Source organism: Centruroides vittatus, unplaced genomic scaffold (assembly GCF_030686945.1).
Source record: "Centruroides vittatus isolate TY-2023 unplaced genomic scaffold, ASM3068694v2 contig_2186, whole genome shotgun sequence".
Taxonomy (NCBI): domain Eukaryota; kingdom Metazoa; phylum Arthropoda; class Arachnida; order Scorpiones; family Buthidae; genus Centruroides; species Centruroides vittatus.
In genome coordinates, this window is record NW_027121365.1 from 5902 (window position 1) to 24911 (window position 19010).

The following is a 19010-nucleotide window of genomic DNA, read 5'->3' on the forward strand; positions in this document are numbered from 1 at the left end:
TGTTGAAAACAACTGTACTGTATGGCATGTTTATTACTCGAAAGTATGTTAAGGTTAGAACTACAGTACATATAGGAATTTATAAATTAAATCGATTTTTCTATAATACTAAATTAATTTTTATGTTTAAATGTTATCATAGGTATATGCACTGTTATGGTTAAGTAATAGTACAGATGTATTAATAGAACCTTTATTTTTTCCGGTATTTATTTTTTTTTTCGTTTCTTTTTTTGTCCTTGCACACTCTTTCGGCTTGGCATGTCAACTCACAAGATTGTTATTTAATGTTGTTACACTGGATTTCTTCCAGTTACGTTATAATTTCAGTACTTTTTATATAAAATTTCCCAATTGTAACGGATAACAATTCGTGTAATTTTGGTGTAAACGTTCAAATAATTGGTTTTTATTCTAAAATATATACTTTTTTGAGGAATAAAGGCTTTAAATAGAGACAAATATACACACGTTACAGTGTGATAATGCAATTCCAAAAACTATAGAAAATGAATGGAATTTTCTTACAGTCAACTGAAGCTTCCAACTGATAGTTACAGTTGAGCAACGGTTGCAAAATAAACAAGTTAAATTCACAAAAGTAACTAAATATACTATTAGACACTATATATAAAATCAAAAAGAGTTATCAGAGATTAAATTCTTATAAACAGCAAAGTACAGGTTCTTCCCTGATTTTGCTACAATATACGATTCTACCTAAACATTATAACAATTTAAAATGTTCATATTAATTACAATAAAATGTAAAATTACTTATATTCACTGTTTCCTTCGAAGAGGAGCGCTGTTCAGAAGTTGTTTTGTACGCATTTAAAAAAAAAAAAAAAAAAAACAGAAACATTCCTGAAAAAATGGCGACCTGCAGGGAGATGAACGGTTTTACTGTACTTTATTAAAATTGCTTTGATTTGATTTTAGAATGTCTATAATTAATATCCAGTACTTATACAAGAAGCCACACACCTTATTAAGCTGAATGTGGTAATATAATAATAGATAAAAATATTTTTTAAATATATTTGATTATAAACATGATGACAGTTTGTGTAATTTACACTTCAATATATATAGATATTTTCTGAAGTATGATTACGTTAAAGTATCTGGAAAACTTCACTAACTGTCACACACATCGAATCTAATTTACCACACCAGCTTTGAAAAACAGTGCAATGCCATTAGAATTGCATTTAAAAACATTAAGTTTGCAAACAAACAAAGTTATTCATAACTAAATTCAAACCTTCGTTCCAAATATTTAAAAAAAATAATAAAAAAAGAGGTGATGGATGCCAATTTTTACGAACACCAGCCGCAAAGGGTTATCTGTATTGCAGCTGGATATGTTCCATTCATTCCTCATCACTTTCACTTTCGTACGTAACACCGCCAACACCAAAGTTGGTGTGATTAGAAAACTACATTATTTTATTTTTAAAAAAATCACACTACTTCTCTTTATCTTATTTTTACTGTTTGAATTATATTTATATATAAAATAAATTTTAAATAAAAACAGTAATTCTGTAATTGAAACGGCGCGAGGTGTCATGGCGTCGAGTAACCGGTACAGACAATACACTTTTTTAAAATAACTTAATAATGAAATATTTTTTATTCCTTGTAAAAGAGGTCCAATATGAACACATCATACATTACAATATATAGGCTAATGCCTTCTTTTTAAAGTGGCAGTTTATAATTACATAAGGCAATCGGTGCAAACAGTTTATTGAGCATATATTTATATATATATATATATATATATATAACAAACATAAAACAATCCATATGATTTTTTTCTACGTGTACATCAATTCTTTTGAAATTAATTTACTATATAAGCCTACTATAACCACTTAATGTCAGATAAAATTACAAAAAAAAACAAACAAATATTCTGTGTCTTCAACAATAGAGAAATGGCGACTTTGAAAGTCTCGTGCTTTTGCATATTTATCACAGTTTTTTTTAAATATATATATAATTTATTATTATTTTAATTTATATATATTATTTATGACATAATTTAACTTATGTAAATATTCGTATCTAAAAATAAGCCATGTCTAAAGTTTAAAGATGCTCTTATTCAAAGATTTATATTGTTTATAAAAAAAAAGAATTAATATTTAAAAAATTTTTATGCGTGTAAATGTAAATATGTGAAGATATACAAGCCCGTTGAATTAAATTTTACATTTCATTTTTCATTTTCATGCCACATCTAACAGACTCTTTTTTTTTTTTTTTCCTTCTTCTTCTTCTTTTGTAAACTTATAAACAATGCAGCAATGCAGTCAAAAAATATATCAAGACATACAAAAAATTGAAAAGTATGATAATAAAACATATACACAACCACAAACTTTATCACAGTAATTATAATGGACTTTATACATATGATATGAACTGCTGCACACACGTTCACATATCTACATCTACCACTTTGGACACTTTTTGAATTAAAAAAAGGGACACTAAAATAGTAAAATTCTGTCACACGTGTTTAAAATAAGCTCTCTGAGCATATAGAAAAAAAGGTTAATGTTACCTATGGTTCCAAAATGGCGGCTCGTCTCTGATTCAAGAAAACAGAAGACAGACAACAGTGGGGGACGCAAGTTCTAACCTAACCTATTCTAATAAATTACCATAATTATTACCAACCAAATTATTAGAATAGGTTAGGTTAGGTTAAAACGTGCATCCCCACAGTTTTCTTTTTTCTGTTTCCTTGAATCAGAGACGAGCCGCCATTTTGAAACCATAGGTAACATTAACCGAAATAAAAAGAACATTTGTATAAGAGGCCTACTCACTAGACCAAGAGGCCTAAATAGTAGACCAAGTGGCCTACTTACAGACCGAAAATGATAATAATTATATTAATTAACATAAATTGTGAATTTTAGGATAGAAACAACAGAGAACAATACTTTTCAAGTTTTGTTCTCTGTTGTTTCTTTCGATTTTGTTTTACCATTTGCTACCACGTCACTTTTCGGTGGGGATTCCTTTTCGGATTTTGATTTATCCTTTCCGTGTACCTCGGTTATGTCGGGTTTAACGTAATCTTCCTCTATCATGTTGGCTATATCCAAACCGAATGTGTTACCGAGACGTAATTTGGCTTTCTGGAAAGTGGCCGATAACTTTTCCTGGATGACATTGATGCACATTGATGTTAAAGCCAAACCGAAGAGTAGGTAGATAAATGTCGCCATCATGTATCTCGGATGAGCTGGTGAATAGTCACCGAAACCGATGGTACTCATCGATATGAATACGAAGTAAAATGCCTCGAAGAATGTCCAATTTTCCCATAATGTAAATAAAAATGCACCCAACATCATGTATGCTACTAATATCACCATGGCTAAACTTACTGGTAGATTAAATTCATCGTCTACTTCGTAGTAACTAGGTGCTAATGGTTCAGCGTAAGAAACGATGTCTTCTTCTGTTTCATTTTCTTTTCCTCCTTCTAAATTCACTGGAGAATTTTTCGATTGGACAGAAGGTGAAGGCATTCCTCCTCTCCATGCAAACATCAACTAGGAAAAAAACATATATATAAGTATTTAGCATCCTGTAATACACGTTTTAACAGCAAAAAAATGATACAAATTTCTACTTCATCATCAAATCCACCAGTGTTAAGTAGATAAAACTACTCAACACTGTGGGTTCACCCCTTCCAGTGGGCCGGGTGAGTGGAGTTTTTCGGGTTTTCTTCACGTTTCTAACACCTAAATAGGGGCCAGTTTCCTTTAAAAGACATCACAGGAGGCATCCCCCTTAGTAGATCGCCCGTAAACAAAACCAAACCAATCATTTTTAAGGGGTCAAAAACTGAAGATGATGTAGAAATTGAAGTAAATCTACATAAAATAGTTATATGCGTATTTTCTTCAGCGAGATAACAATATAATTCTAAAAAATATTAACCTAGAACCAAAATATCCGTATCTGGTTTATATTATCTTCAAAGGAATATAAGTACATATGTTTTGAGATCTTGATCTCAGTCCAATGCCACATCTTTTCTGAGAAATAAACCTGTCACTTGCCTGTAAGCCAACTTTACTCTAAACAAAACGTCATGTTACTGAGAGATAACTTCGAGCTTGCCAAAATTTTCTCATTCTTTGTTAGAAATTTCACAATAAAAGGAAAACTGTAGAAATTCTCTCGAATCATGACTTGAGTCAGCAGTACATTTCTCCATTTATACATAAAACTCTCACCTCACTCTGTTAGAAATTTTTATTTATAATTCAGTTTTTATAGCTCTGTATTAACATTTTTAATGTATAAAATGTTTATTTTAATCTTCTCTGTACATAATACAGGAGTTAAATAGGTGTTTTCTATAGTAAATTATATGTATAATGTTATATAGTTTTACCTGGGCAGGCACTGCAGTTGCTCGTCTTCCAACTTTCCTCACTTTCTTCATCTGTCCCGTTTGATAAAACATTCTTATGTACTTGAAAACTAATTTTATGGCACGTGTGAACAGTTTACCCAAATCTGCAAGCACCATAAGTAAAAATGGAATTCCAATAAAGGCATAAACTATCGTCACTGCTCTTCCTCCTTTAGTACTTGGTGCGATGTTACCATAACCTGTGAAAAAAGGAATACATAAATTAATTTAATCAGGTAATTGTAATCATTATATACACTTGTTTAAAGCCTCCCACTAGTTAAGAATCTCATAATTTGATATTCCTCGACTATATTCTTCCTTCTAAACATTGAAAGATTGATGGCACAGCGTGTGCTAATTCAGTTTATTTACTTTGCAACGAGGGTTTGGCTGATTGATCCTTCAGAGTTTATAAATCATCAGCTTTACTACGCATTATCGTTGTTTGTTTAATGTGAGAAATCCAACCGAAAAAATGTTTTATTTAATTAAAACACACACTTTAATGCATGAAATTCCGTGTTTTACAAGATTTATAAGTAAATCTTGTAAACAAAATGTAAAAATTAACAATGTTTTTCCTAAATAAGTCAGTTTTCTTACAACAGATTCTTCTTCTCGGTGAGTCTATGGCACTGCAGTACCTATACAGGGCCTCTTAGAGGCCTAAAAAAGAAGATGATTACTTGTCTGGGAGCCTAATATATTAAAAATTATATTTTAAAACAAATTATTGCAAAATTAAAAGTTTTTCCTTAATACACACGAAATGCAATGTAAGGAACACTTAGAGAGGCCTCCTACTGACACTTTCCACAAGACCAGATAAACTTGTATTATAGACATTATAATTAAATTACAATTTGTTTAATGCTTAATTTTATTAAATTAACTATTAATTAAAATCGATTATATGTTTATAGTTACATAAATCCCATATAAATTGTGTAGAGGTGACAGTTTCCATAATGAATCAGAGCGACGTTTACAAGACAATGAAACGTCCGCAGCTTCACTCACCAATTAGAAAACGTTTTATAAAATAAAAATGCCAGTATTTTAAAACATCACCACATTATTTAAGGCAGAATTAAGTTACAGTTAACAAACTGCCACTGTTTAAATAGCGGTGATAAACTACACACGTGCGACTACAAGAACTCCTTAGTACAGCGGTAATTTCATCACTTCCTGGTGATCTTTTTCCTCTCTTATAATAGAAAGTAATTCCTTCACCTTAAGAGGCATCAGAGGGAGTCGAGGAAATATCGACTGAGGTTATCGCGTTACTTAAATCAATTATAAATATATTTTTCTAATAAAACTGATGGTGTGAGGTAGTGTATATTCTGGTGGAGATTTGGAAGAAAATTTACGATTTTTTCGCTATTTTTAAATTAGAAACTACTAACTCCTATCCGTTTTGATGACAAATCTAATGATAAACACAATTTGTTAGGAAAGGAAAATTTACTGTTTCGAAAATAAAAGACGTAAAGTCAAAATTAGAAGTCGAATGATAATGCTATTACTTCGTGTTTCAATTGATTTATCACGCTACAATTCGGCTTAGCAATGCAGTTTATTTTGATTATTTATACAAATAACAGCAACGAGTTGCGTAAGTTTCCAGGCATGAATGTTAAAATTGCGTATGGCTCCATCTGTTGTGAGTTTTATAAAAGATTATAAATGCTAATAACGAATAAAAACTTTAATACACGTAATTCCCTCTATCTCCTCACCCCCTTGACCTTTAATCACCAAAATTTAACAGTATCAACCCTCCTAATATCCAAACCTTACTGCAAAATTTCAGAAATTTTTGACGAAGGGCACGCAAGTTATTAAACTTTAAATTGGGTGAAGAAGATCGTGTTCCCACCCATACCTATGGAAAAACCTTCGTATATTTTGTATTTTCAAGTAACTATGGGTCCAAAACATATATATATATAAAAGCTGGGTAAGTAAAAGTGCATAATTTTATAAGAAATTATTTATTTTAATCAGTGATTTATTTTATATTCTAGTTTCCCAATACACAGTTGAATATATTTGTTTGTTTTCAACTTGAATTCGAATTTATTTTCATGTTTATGAGAATAATAACATAAATATTATTACTTAATTCTTCATTTGTCAATATTTTAAACAAATATATACATTTTTTAAAGCTTTCTTCGTTATCAGATGCTCGAATTTAACACAGGGAGCTCGAATATATTCCTTATGTTTACCTTACAGAAATCTTTACTTGTTTCTCAATTAAATTTCTATTTATCTTAGAAAATACACGGCCAGATTTTCTTTTTTTTCATTTCGCTATTTATTTCTGTTAAGTCGAGTTATTTTTATATTTCGGAAGAGTTATTTTAGTCGGAGCGCGGCTATGGTTGCTCCAATCAACAATAAACAAGATATCGGATTATCTCATAGAAACGTGCCATTTCTATTGTGTTTTTTTACTTTATAAATTAGTTATCGAGTAAAATATATATTTTATATTCATTATTTCTCGTTTCTTTTTCAGGAAAACATAAATTTCAATTGTTAATTTTCTATAAATACGTACTAGAAAACCATGTTGTATATGAATAACAGTAGACAACATTAACAATGTAACAATGATGTTAATGCCTTTAAGTTATTTTTATTGGGATATTATAGCTTATATACTCCTATATATTATAGTTTAGAGCCTCCTATATAAATACTATACATTAGAGCCTTCTATATATTATATTATAGACGTAATAAGTCCTTCTAGTGTGATTCTTTTACCTGTTCTACGAGTTCTCAACCGAAAATAATATTTCTATTTAATTAAATTTTAAAAAATGATTGAAATATTTTGTAAATTACCAAATTTAGCATAAAATCTTTACAAGAATTTACATACAATTCCAACAAGAGAGTTTCCAACTGTCCTCTAATCTTTCGTAATTTCTCGCTATTTAGTCTAACGTTTAAGAAGGTAGATCCTCTATTAAAATAATAAATTTTTAAATATTTTTAACCAATAATAACAATAATAATATTTATAGAAATAACCTTGACCTTTCCGTAAATTCCCTATGGGGAAAAAGTAAGGTCTAACTAACATATTCTGCTGTCGAGTCGACGTTGAAACACGAACGTGACTCATCACTCGGGTCTGTTCCCTCGAGAATAAATATGGATTTTTGATGTCAAGCCATCCAAAAATAAACATCGGTCCCTTTTGTTGGCTTTTTAAAAAGAAATATTAATTTTAGAAATAGTAAATTTTAAAGTTATAACCCCGTCTATCGTAACAATAACACACACACACACGGCTTCAAACATAGCACGACTTGAACAGAATTAACAACTGAAGAAACAAATTTTAGCCGGAGAATTTAACATTAATGCATTTATAATTACGTAAATAATAAATATTTAACATTTTAAACATAAATTACGATAGAAAAATATATTTTAAGAAGCAGAAATGGCGCTTCTTCTCCCGTACTTCTTTTCGGTAAATTTCGCTCTTGTGTTGTTGCAAAAGAACGGGCTAATTTGAAATTTTCTGGAAGTAATGTGGATGTTAAATTAGATTATGAAGAAAATGACAGCCGTGAAGTTCATTAACGTACATAATTCTACAATAGTCTATTGCATGAGCCACTTCCAAGTGCAAGGTGACTTGGTCTATATTTAACTACCAATACAAAACAGGATATCTACTTTTCTCTCCCTTCTCTTCTTTTTTTTTTGTTTTTCTAGAGAATTTCTTTAAAGATTTCAGAAGTCAAATCCCTCAACTGCAATGCCAAAATATGTTAGAAACTATTCTAAATATATTCCAGATGTATTCTTATACAAGGAATAAAGAAAATTTACTTAAACCTATGTCCAGTCGTCGTGGCTTTATTAAACTTATCTGTAATATATGAGCCATTTTTTAGTGAAAATCATAGAAATTATGCTTGAATGAATGTGAAAATTGTTGTAATTAATAATTCTTAAGATTCTATAGTGGATGATTCGTGGGAAAACTTTAAAGATGATTGCATTTTCAAGATGGATGATAGGAAATAGTCCGTGTTTTGTTTTATTAAACGTGTATTTTTGTAATTTAAAATAATTTAAACAGAAAAATGTGAAAAATCAGAAGTAATTGAGGAGGAAATCCTTCATAGGAAGACGTAGGAGTAAAAGAAAAATGGAGAATAAATCTGTTCATACATTTGTTATCTCTAAATCTCTACATTTAAAGGAAAAATTACAGTTATAAACAATAATTATAAACTATAAAATTAATAAAATGGGAAGTAGTTGTGTATAACCCGCACTAATTCGGAATTCCAGTTAGAAATCGGCATATAACCCGCACGAAAAATACAGTAATTTGCCTATACTCTTCGTCTTATTTTACTGTTTTGTTTATTACGAAAAAATTCAAAAATTAAAGAAACAAAATTAACACTTATTTCTTTTTTATATCCTCATTACTTTTCCTAAATTATATTATTAATTAATTAATTTTTTAAGCTTTAATTAAGCGGAGTAAATACACTTATAAGTAAAGAGCAATGGCATAGATGTGTCACTCAACCCTTTTCTTACTAGCGATCCAAGAATAACATGAAACAAAGAATCAAGTGTAATTTAGACATTCAAAATAGCTAATTTTCTCTCGTAAAATCTTTATATACTTAGATTTTTATTCGAATTTTATGGCTTAAAAAAAAAAAAAAAAAAACTAATAAGTGTACAGCAGGAGGGTAGAAAAACTCTTCGTGAGATCGCTTATAATCTTCTCATACCCAACATTTGCTTTGGTAATAAATTAAAACCGCTACATGTCGAAAGTTTTATTGTAGTTATAAACATCTAAATTTAAATCGCAAATCCTCGAGCTTATGCAACTAAATTTGTTTCAAACTTTCCTGTCAAATCAGCGAATTAATGTAGAAAAATTATAATTCTGGATTAAATTGAGGATTTTAGACGTAAAATATTAAATAACATTAATGTTTTGTTTATAAATAAAGCAGAAATTCGTATATATATATTGCTAAATTTTACGTTAATTCAACCAAAAAAAAAAAAAAAAACAAGTGATCTATCACCCTACTCCATGTTTCTCCTATTTTTTCATCATTGTAACGCTGTTTCTTCTCAAACACCATTAATTTGACTGAAGAGGGGTGCTTAAAAGTCTACTGCTTTCAAATAATAAAAAAAATCGAGTGATGATACGCGAAATAAAATTATTTTACAAGAGGTTTTGCATCACTTGAGGTAACACTGCAACGTTATATAATGGGTTGTGTCGTATGCTCCTTCTGCTCTTCATCTTCCTCAATACTACAACAATCAATGTATTTACTCGATAAAATTCAAAATTTAAGTAAATTTTTGGTTATAATTCTATTATTTTTTCGATATTTCATAAAAATAGTACCTCCCCCCCCAAAAAAAATCGAGGACACTCAGTTACTATTCCTGTACGTGACGTAATTTAGATAAAAATACAATATGATTCACACACTTCGTCACGGTTTTCATGTTGATAAATTTCTGAGGGTGGTTCCATTTTAATTTTATGTTTTTATTTCTACAAGTTTACTACTTCATAAAGTGAAATTTCGCTACCGTTGCTCCTATACTTCAAGTATTGCTGCAATTGGAGCAATTGAGAGGTGTCTAGACTTTGTTTGGCACAGATTTGTTAAGCTTCACCTCGCTAAAATCATTAAAAAATCGTTAATTTTTTCAGGAAATTTCGGTATATTTTATAAATTTTTAAAACAAATTATCATGTTTTTATGCTTAAAAGTAAGATATTTGTGCCAAACAAAGTCTAGAGCTCTTTCAGTTTTCTTCTAATTGCTCCAATTGCAAATGTTTTGGCTCCATCCCACTTCCTTATGTTCTTTAATTATGCTTCGTTCTCTATCATCCGTGAACTATTTATAAAGTTTTATTTTTGTTTTTTAACTTGTCAAAAGTGGCATTAACATAGGTAACACTTCTATGTGAAAGAGTACATCCCCACTTCTTGCTGCTTGAAGTGAAGTAAGTAAACCTCTTGCTGCTTGAAACCAAAGAAAAATAGTGAAATAAACTACTTAATTTACTCAAAATTCCACCGAGAACACCAAAATAAGACAACTGAAATAACAAAAATGTCGTATTATTGTTTCTGTTTCGGCTCTTAAACAAAAATAATCTAAATCATGGTGTCAGGGCGATCAATCACTGGCATCATTTATATATTGTTTTATCAGTTTAAAATCAAAGAAATTATGTTTAATAAATCTAGGTTTAATGAATAGCTGGTGTAAAACGATACAGTTGGCACTACAGACACACTTCTTGGCATCAGACGTGTGTTTCGAACATTTAAAGTTAACCTTCAACATGTCTCCACTATGGCACAATTATACCATGAAATTATTCCTGAATATAAGTGAAATTGCGAAAAAGAGTGTTCAGCTTGTTCTATATACCTTTAACTTTCTGTTTCATGTTAATTTTGTGGGTGTTCAATAGCAATTTACACACAAGTAAGTCTACATCTTAGGGCCTTACTCTAAGAGGGAGGATTCGATCTACAGCTTTAAATAAAGCTTGTGAGGAGGGCCTTACTCTATAGATTAAGGCCTCGTGTTTTTAAATTAATTATAGTTTGGTAGAGGAGAAGGCCCTTGCATGTAATAGAGGCCTTACTGTATACAAATATAGCTTAGAGCCTCACTCTATGAGGGAAACCTTCTTCAGAGATTAAAATGTGGTTTAAGATGAGGGCCTTAATCTGCAAATTAAGGCCTCGTGGTTTTAAATCAATTATGATTTAGTACAGAAGGCCCTCGTAGTAATAACTTAGGATTTTAAACTTAAGTCTGTTCGTTTGTTCAACCAAAATAACATAAATATCAATTCTTGGCTTAACACCCCGAGAAATAGTAAATGGGTGTTTATTATAAATATTTTTTGTTAAAACATAAACAGTAATGTTTATTTTATGGGTAAACATTCGAATTATGTAAAATTTTACTTTATTTTTTAATTAATTTCAACTGATTTACGCTCTTCTAACCGTGAAATGCATTGTTAAAATTACTGTTAATTGTCGTAATTACTGAATAAATAACAGCATTTTTTTAGTTTTTAATTTAAAAAATTATACCTTTTTACTTGATAATTTACTTTTTTACATTTTAAATATACATTTTTTTAAAAAATAAACTAAAAAATTAAAGATTTCTTGTATTTATTATGCTCGATTTACAATCAATTGCCATTAAATCTTCTCACTTTTATGAATAAAATTCAATTAATTTCTAAAATTTCTATAGTTTAAACCCTTAAAATATATATACTTTTAAAGAATTTCCTAATAATAATTCACGAATTATTTATAGAATTTGCTTTCTAGAAGTGTTTTCAAGCGAAGTGGTAAACATATCTTTGTCTTGGTAAACATAATTTACTGTTAATTTGGGGAATTTACTGTATAAATAACAATTAATTATTGCACTAATTAGCTTATAAAATGAACAAACTTACCTATAGTAGTAAAAACAGTGCAACAATAAAACATGGCACCCCAAAAAGTCCATTGAGGTTGCTCAGGATCGATAGAAATCTTATTCTGGAAAGCCTCGTACACCTGCTCTTCGTAAGCGATCATCTTATGAGTGACTTCACTGTTCCAAGTATTAAGGCTCACATTTCTGCTGTGCAAAATCCACATATCGTGAATGATAAGCTCCCTGATCCTGCTCAAACTAATCCTTTCTCTATTCTCCAAAGGGGCTTCAAGGGCTTTGAATATCACAGCACCCAAACACGCGTAACCGATTAAGAATATCAGCAATAGAATATGAGTGAACCACTTTTCTGATATTGCCTTAATCTTCTCTACACAACGTACAGCAAAGGTCCTACTTTTGTCCCTGAGTGTGACCACGTGCATAGGATTTATAACGTAATATTGTGGGTGACCATCCGCTGGCATCCAGTCTATGACAGGATGATAGGACGGTGGTCTCAAAAGGGTTCCTGTTGGGCTTCCCATCTTGTTATCGCGATTGCTGCTGCAGTAGAAATGCTCTACCGAGTCCGTTGACGGTGGTAGTGAACGTCTGATGTTAGAGCATCCCTTTGCCAGCGATACATTTAGATCCACGTGCCAACTCACACAACGCCTCCCTGGTTTGTTGGGATTTCTCAAAATTAGCATCACCGCTTTCTATGACGTCAGAATAGTGAAGAGGAGGAGAAAGTTGAAGGAAGGGAAGCAAGAAAAAAACAAAAATTTCAGAAAACTGAAACGAGAAATGACAAATCTTACGATTATTATATTTCATGAGTCAGGAGGGGTTGTGTTTATTTTTTTGTCTCTTCGTCGTGTTCTACAATTTTAGTAATTGAAACGTATCGCTTATTTTAAAATACGGATTTCTATTAATTAATTTAAGTTATAATTTTATACAGTTTTATAAAGATGAAGATTTCCTGTAGTGTTTGAGTGAGAAATATTAAAATTTATAACGTGTTTATACGGTATTTTCGACTCTAGTATCACACTAAAACACAGAAACTTCATTAAAAATTCGTACTTACGTATTTAAAATATTCACCTGTACGTTTCTCTAGTAAGATGTGATGCTAGAAACGAATTATTTGTAGTGTTGTGGGGTGCTGTAAAGCCTTTATACCTCATCTGTGATCGATATTTCTATAAGTGAATCACAATGACTCACTGGGAAATAGGTCGAAGAACCCCAATATATAAATTGTTTAATTTATAAGTGAGAAATTATTTTTCTGTAATATTCTAATGTAGTGCGAGTTATCTAAATATAGAGTGAGGTAGATTCGTAGAAAATGTCAAATTTTCTAAATATATAATTAAGCTTTATAATTCATTTAAATTGTATTAAATTTATCAAATATATCTTCAATTATTTCATGAAATTTTATGTGACTTAAGTGAAATATTATTATATAAAATTATATTCTTAAATATAATAAAAAGTTAAAGAATATAAATATTAATAAATAAAGTTTTTAGATTTTAATTAAGTTTATTTATTTATTTATTTATTTTCAAGTTACAATTACGTTCATCCAGCGCATCTCTTGGATATGGATGATGTTGCATCTCTTATAAATTATCATTGAATAAAAAATAAAATTTAAAAAAAATTAAAATATTCTTTAACATTTACTATATTTATCTTTATTTCTTTATTTATTTAACAGTGCAATGTATTTCTGTATGCTTATCTAAAACAAGAGATGCAACACCATCCACATCCAAGAGATGTTGCGGATGAACTTACTTATAACTTAGAAATAAATAAAAATAAAATAAATTAATAAATATTTTAAATAAATATCTTTAAAAGTTTAATTAAAAAGCAACGTTATAAATGCTAAAATCGTCAGTGAGTATTTTATTTTATTTTATTTATTATTATTTTTTTTTGTGGTCTTTAATGATCCCTTGAAATTAACTTCTTTGAACTTCAATTATCTTTAAAAGTTTTAAATATATTTTTTAAGTTTTTAGGAAGAAATATTATTAAAAGATTCAAGGTTTTAGCAGGAAATATTTTACTCAGTGCTTTTAACTTTAAGGTATTAATTAACCTTCACAGAAGTGTATCAAGTAGAGTGAACGTTCATTGTTTTTTTTAGTAAGAATGGTTGCCAAGAAAACATTTGTTAATTCTTTCAACTCTTTGTTTTTCTCCTTCTTTATAAAATAAAATTCTAAGAAGGTCAACTTTCTTTTCCTTTGTTTTTTTCCCCTCCTCCTCCTTGATGTTACTTAATAAAAATCATTTTAAAGAGTAACTTAATTATGTTTGGAGATTAATGTTCTTGTACACCGTAAAAACTTAATTAAAGTTTGTGGTCTTCTACTTTTATATCCGTATCGACCCATTTTAAAAGAAAATAATAATAAAATAATAATTAAAATTTTGTTTACGCTTACAATTTAATTATATAAATATTTCCTTTGCGTGTTATCATGGAGTTTTTCTTATCTAAATTGAATTTTAGAATCATTTATTATTATTATTTTTGCTTTTTTTTCTATTCTTTATCTATTTAAAATTAATCATTATATATATATATATATTCCCCCCTTTTAATTCCAATATTTAAAGGACTTCTATGGATTTTACTTGCAGAATCTTTTTCTCTTATGTTTTTTTCTTTCGCGCTTGCTTCTCCACGTCAAAGATGTAATTCTAAACCATTCTATAAACTAAATTCGGAATATTTTTGTTGATACGATGATGCAACGAAAGAAAAATCATCCCTCATCTAGCATTAACTGTTGTAAAGTAATTTGGCCTCACTCTCTATACATTTAAGCCTCGTATTTAGGATCAGTTCGTTCACCTCCATATCTATAAATAGGTTTCTAGTTCTTTGAAATGGTTCCTACTCGGTGACAATAAAAGTTTTTAACTCTAATAATAAGAGCCATTTTTGCAACAGACACGAGTAAATTTCGTATAAAACTCGCCCTTGAAGCGTGCCTCTTACAATAACATACATTATTATATAATATGTTTCCTTTATTCTTGCTTCTAGTAAGTATATTTCGAATTATTTCAATAAATTTGATGATTAATTACATATTTAGTGCCAATTATATCATTTTGGAAGAGAATAACGTATCATTTCGTGAATGCCTCTATTATTTTCGACGAGGGCGTTCAGGAAAGACACGAATTTTCTGAGATTTACTGAAAAATTATTTATTTTGTAGTTTTTAGGATAAGAATGCAACACGTTGTATAAATTACAATTATATTTTAACTATAAACTTACGGAATTTTGCATACGAATTAGATAAATTGTGGATAATTTTCACGTCGACACGTGTCTTGTTTATGCTTGATAATCGTTTCGAATGCGTCAGAATGTATGAAAAAAAGGATTGGATTCTCTCCAAACATGACTAATAAAGCGTCTGTCTGAGAGAATACTAAAAATTCTGTTTTGTCTCCTCCATTACTTCACTTCTCTTTATTAAGGTAACACGCTGTTAGAAAGTATACTTATATTTAAATGATAATAATGGCTAAAAAAACACAAAGAATATTAATTTTTTATTGTAAAAAATTGATAAGGTACATAATCTATCATAATTATTTATGATAACTCGATCTGTATCTTATGAATGGGAGAAATTGCCATCAATCATGATACTCACGAGCATTACACGTTGCGTGAGATTCGTAGAAGCATGCAACATTATTAACAATGATGAAGATTAAATTTTTATGTTTTTAATATTATTACATCCGTAAATGGATTTGTTATGACTTAAAATCTGCTTTCAGACTATACATTTATCATGAATATTGTGATAAATTTATTTAATTTAGCTTACGTGTTAGGTACCATAAATGAAGAGTTGAATGCCTTGCGTTAAGTGAATAAAATTAATAAAGAATATTTTAATTCGTCTATATTTTTGGATTCAGGTGAAATTGAAACGTCAAGAAATGGGGAAAAATTTGGGGGTGTTTTCTGTTTTCGTATAGGCGTTTATGTTTAAAGGGAGCGCGATTTTGTTCACCCAATTAAAAGCTTAAATTACTCTCGTGCCTTTTGTCCAAAATTTCTAAAATTTTGCAGGGAGGTTTGTATATTAGAGGGATTGATACTGTTCAATTTTGGTGGTTAAAGGTCGAGGAGGTGGGTAGATAGTTGAGGTCATATGTCGTGTCGCGAGTGGGGTAATACTGGTTATTACCATTTACAATCTCTTATAAAACTCATCCCTACCCTCAAAATTAAGCGTTTTGCTATTTTGCAACAATTAATAATATAAAATCTTTTAAAATTAAAATCTCATAACAGATGACGCCACACACAAATTTAAATTTTTTGCCGGTAAAGTTACTCAACTCGTTGCAGGAATTTTTTAAATATTCGGTTTAAATTGTTTATTAAGTTAATAAAATTAGCTTTATATGATTAATTGCATTTAAACACTATGTAATTAATCTCTTTATCAATAAATTTTCGTGTGACAGATGTACATTAATTATAATATTAAAAAATAATAATAATAATAATAATAAATGACGTGATAAGAATCAAATTTCTTTGAATTAAATTTATTAATTTTTTATAACGTAATATTAATTTATATAATTAAATTTATGTTAATTACAATTTAATTAAACCATATTATTAATAAATATTTAAATTTTACTTATTAACAATTTCAGATTGCCTTTTGCATGTCCGTCGTAAAGCGAGCCTCTTATTCCCTATAAGCTCAGTGTTATAAACTGGGAATACGTTCTTATTATTTATATATTATTTAATGAAATTGAAGGATCTTTTGATTGAAAAAATGAAACTTAGGACGTCACACTAGGAGACTACAGCTTAGAACACTACAAGATTATAGCATAAAATCTTATACTAAGAGGTCACGACTTAAGAACACGCTGTAGGTTAAGAGTTAAATGTCATACTACGAAGCTACAGCTGAGGTATTCCACCCTACACTACGCTTTTTGCTGGTGAAAAGGGCCTCTTATGTATTAAAGGTTAGGATCACTGGTAATGACCCTAATAAAATTATGTTTAAAGATTATAAAAATATTAAAAAATTCTTTCACGTAATTCTACAGGATATAATAAAGTTTTTATACATTTATAATAATTAAAATGAATTGTTCTTATAAAAGAAAATCGAACCCAATATTTTCCTAAAAATTCCCTAAAATAGAAATGCGTAGCGCCATCCGGTGTCCAAATTTGAAAACATTTGAAAAGTTTCCCATTCAAAAAGACTTTTATTCGTTTGCCTATTGTTTTATAACTTAGAAAAATAATAGAAAAAGGAAGGTAAAAGTTTAATGAAGTATGTTTATTTATTTTTCATTGTTCAGCCAAAATATTAACTTTTGAGGAATGTCTATTGACATCGAGTCATATGTCTCGATGGTTTATAATGACTTTTAAGGAAATGTAAAGCTAAGAAACAGGAAATTCACAATTGGAACAGATGGAAACTCTTATCTGGATGATTATTTCTATATTTAAACTTGAAAAAAGAAAGTTATTGATAAGTTTTTTTCTTTCTTTTACAAACCTATAAAGGCTAAGTAAACTTTGCTTTCTTGGTAAATTACACAAGTTCTATTGTTATAATGAAAGCAAAAGTTGAAATAGAGTACAGTAAAGAAAGAAAAAAGTATATAGAAAATAACAAGAAAGATCTAAAAGAGAAGTTCAATAACTATTCGTGACTGAAAGCTGCCCTATCTACTAAGTGATCATAATTAAAATAATTCCGTAAAGAAAAATTAACACCAAAACTCTCCGCTGTGGCATTTTTGGCGCTGCAAGCAACTATTTCATTTGTGGGCGTTCTTAAAAAGTGTGGTTTATCGAGGACATGTTGTAAATTTGGCATCCTCGAAGGAGAATTACACTAGAATTGCACGTGAGAAGGATCACACAGGACTAATTATTGTATGAGTCTTGTACAAATAATGTGTTGTTTACAGTGCCAAAAGTGCCGTGTTGGTGAGTTTTGATAGTCATTTTTCTTTACAGAAATGTCTTCGTGTGTTTTGGTTTGTCGGCATACCAGATTTGTTTGCATTTGGACTGCTAAGTATCTCTGTAGACAGCCTTGAATAGAGGTACTTTAATTAATGAAGTATTAATGAAACACCAACTTCCTGAGTAGAAGATATCTCTCGAGCTATTTTAAGTAATGTAATGAAATATAAATTAAAAATAAGAAATTAAATTTATCAATGCCGGAGTTACCGAAAATCTTCAGAGTTCGTGAAGTAAATCAGGCAAAACAGTTCACGATTGGCATATGAAATAATATTAGTAGAAAGAATACAATCTGTTACGCTCAGTCAATTAACAAGAATAAAAATTCTATACAGATATTATCTTTGTTTCCTCTCAGACATGTTCCCTCATAAATATTGGCATTAATATTCTTAAAAATCGAGATATGACGTGCAGATGTTGAAAAGTGTTGCCAAATGCTTGAGTGGATGACAAAGACAAATTTGCATTTTCCTGTGAGAAAAAAATGTACATTTGTGATGTCGTAAGAATGAATTATTTCTCTATATAAGTGTCTAATTTAATATATGCGTATATTTGATTTTGTGCTCTTTCCTGCATTACATGCAATGTGAATTTCCTCTTTTTATACTGTAATAAAATATATAAAAAATATAGAAAAAAATTTCAGTAGCCCTCAAACCAGGTAGTGCTTTATGTTGTGGATCCAGATTGTCTACCAAAGATAAGATTTTGTGATATATGGCGTAAGGTTTCTTTCCGTTCTTCCTACGAAAGGAGATTCTATCTCACACATACGTTACTGGGTATCCTGCTGTTTTGTATGTGGACATAAGACAGCCATAAAGTAAAAGAAGGAAAAAGAACCGTACCAAATCTCTTTCTTATCTACGTTCAATGTTACACACTTTGCAATTTGTCTAATTTTTACTTCTATAGAAACAATGCGGTTATTAATAAATTATATACATTT

General features: G+C 29.6%; 1 protein-coding gene across 1 annotated transcript; it reads right to left on the minus strand.

Moving 5' to 3' along the window:
* Positions 1 to 2966: 2966 nt before the first annotated feature.
* On the minus strand, positions 2967 to 12695 carry LOC136970801 (TWiK family of potassium channels protein 18). Its single transcript, XM_067265255.1, has 3 exons — positions 12002 to 12695; positions 4436 to 4656; positions 2967 to 3581 (listed from the first exon to the last, which is right to left on the minus strand). The coding sequence occupies exons 1-3, from the start codon at positions 12675 to 12677 to the stop codon at positions 2967 to 2969; spliced, it is 1512 nt and encodes a 503-aa protein (XP_067121356.1). The 5' UTR covers positions 12678 to 12695.
* Between the last annotated feature and the right edge of the window lie 6315 nt (positions 12696 to 19010).

Bases quoted from the DNA above. Each gene is read 5' to 3' on its own strand.
- LOC136970801 (XM_067265255.1), bottom strand. From the start codon at position 12,677: ATGCTAATTTTGAGAAATCCCAACAAACCAGGGAGGCGTTGTGTGAGT. The intron at 4,657-12,001 runs GTAAGTTTGTTC...CTTTTTTCACAG, and splicing joins CACTGTTTTTACTACTATAG to GTTATGGTAACATCGCACCA. The intron at 3,582-4,435 runs GTAAAACTATAT...TTTTTTTCCTAG, and splicing joins CAACTGCAGTGCCTGCCCAG to TTGATGTTTGCATGGAGAGG.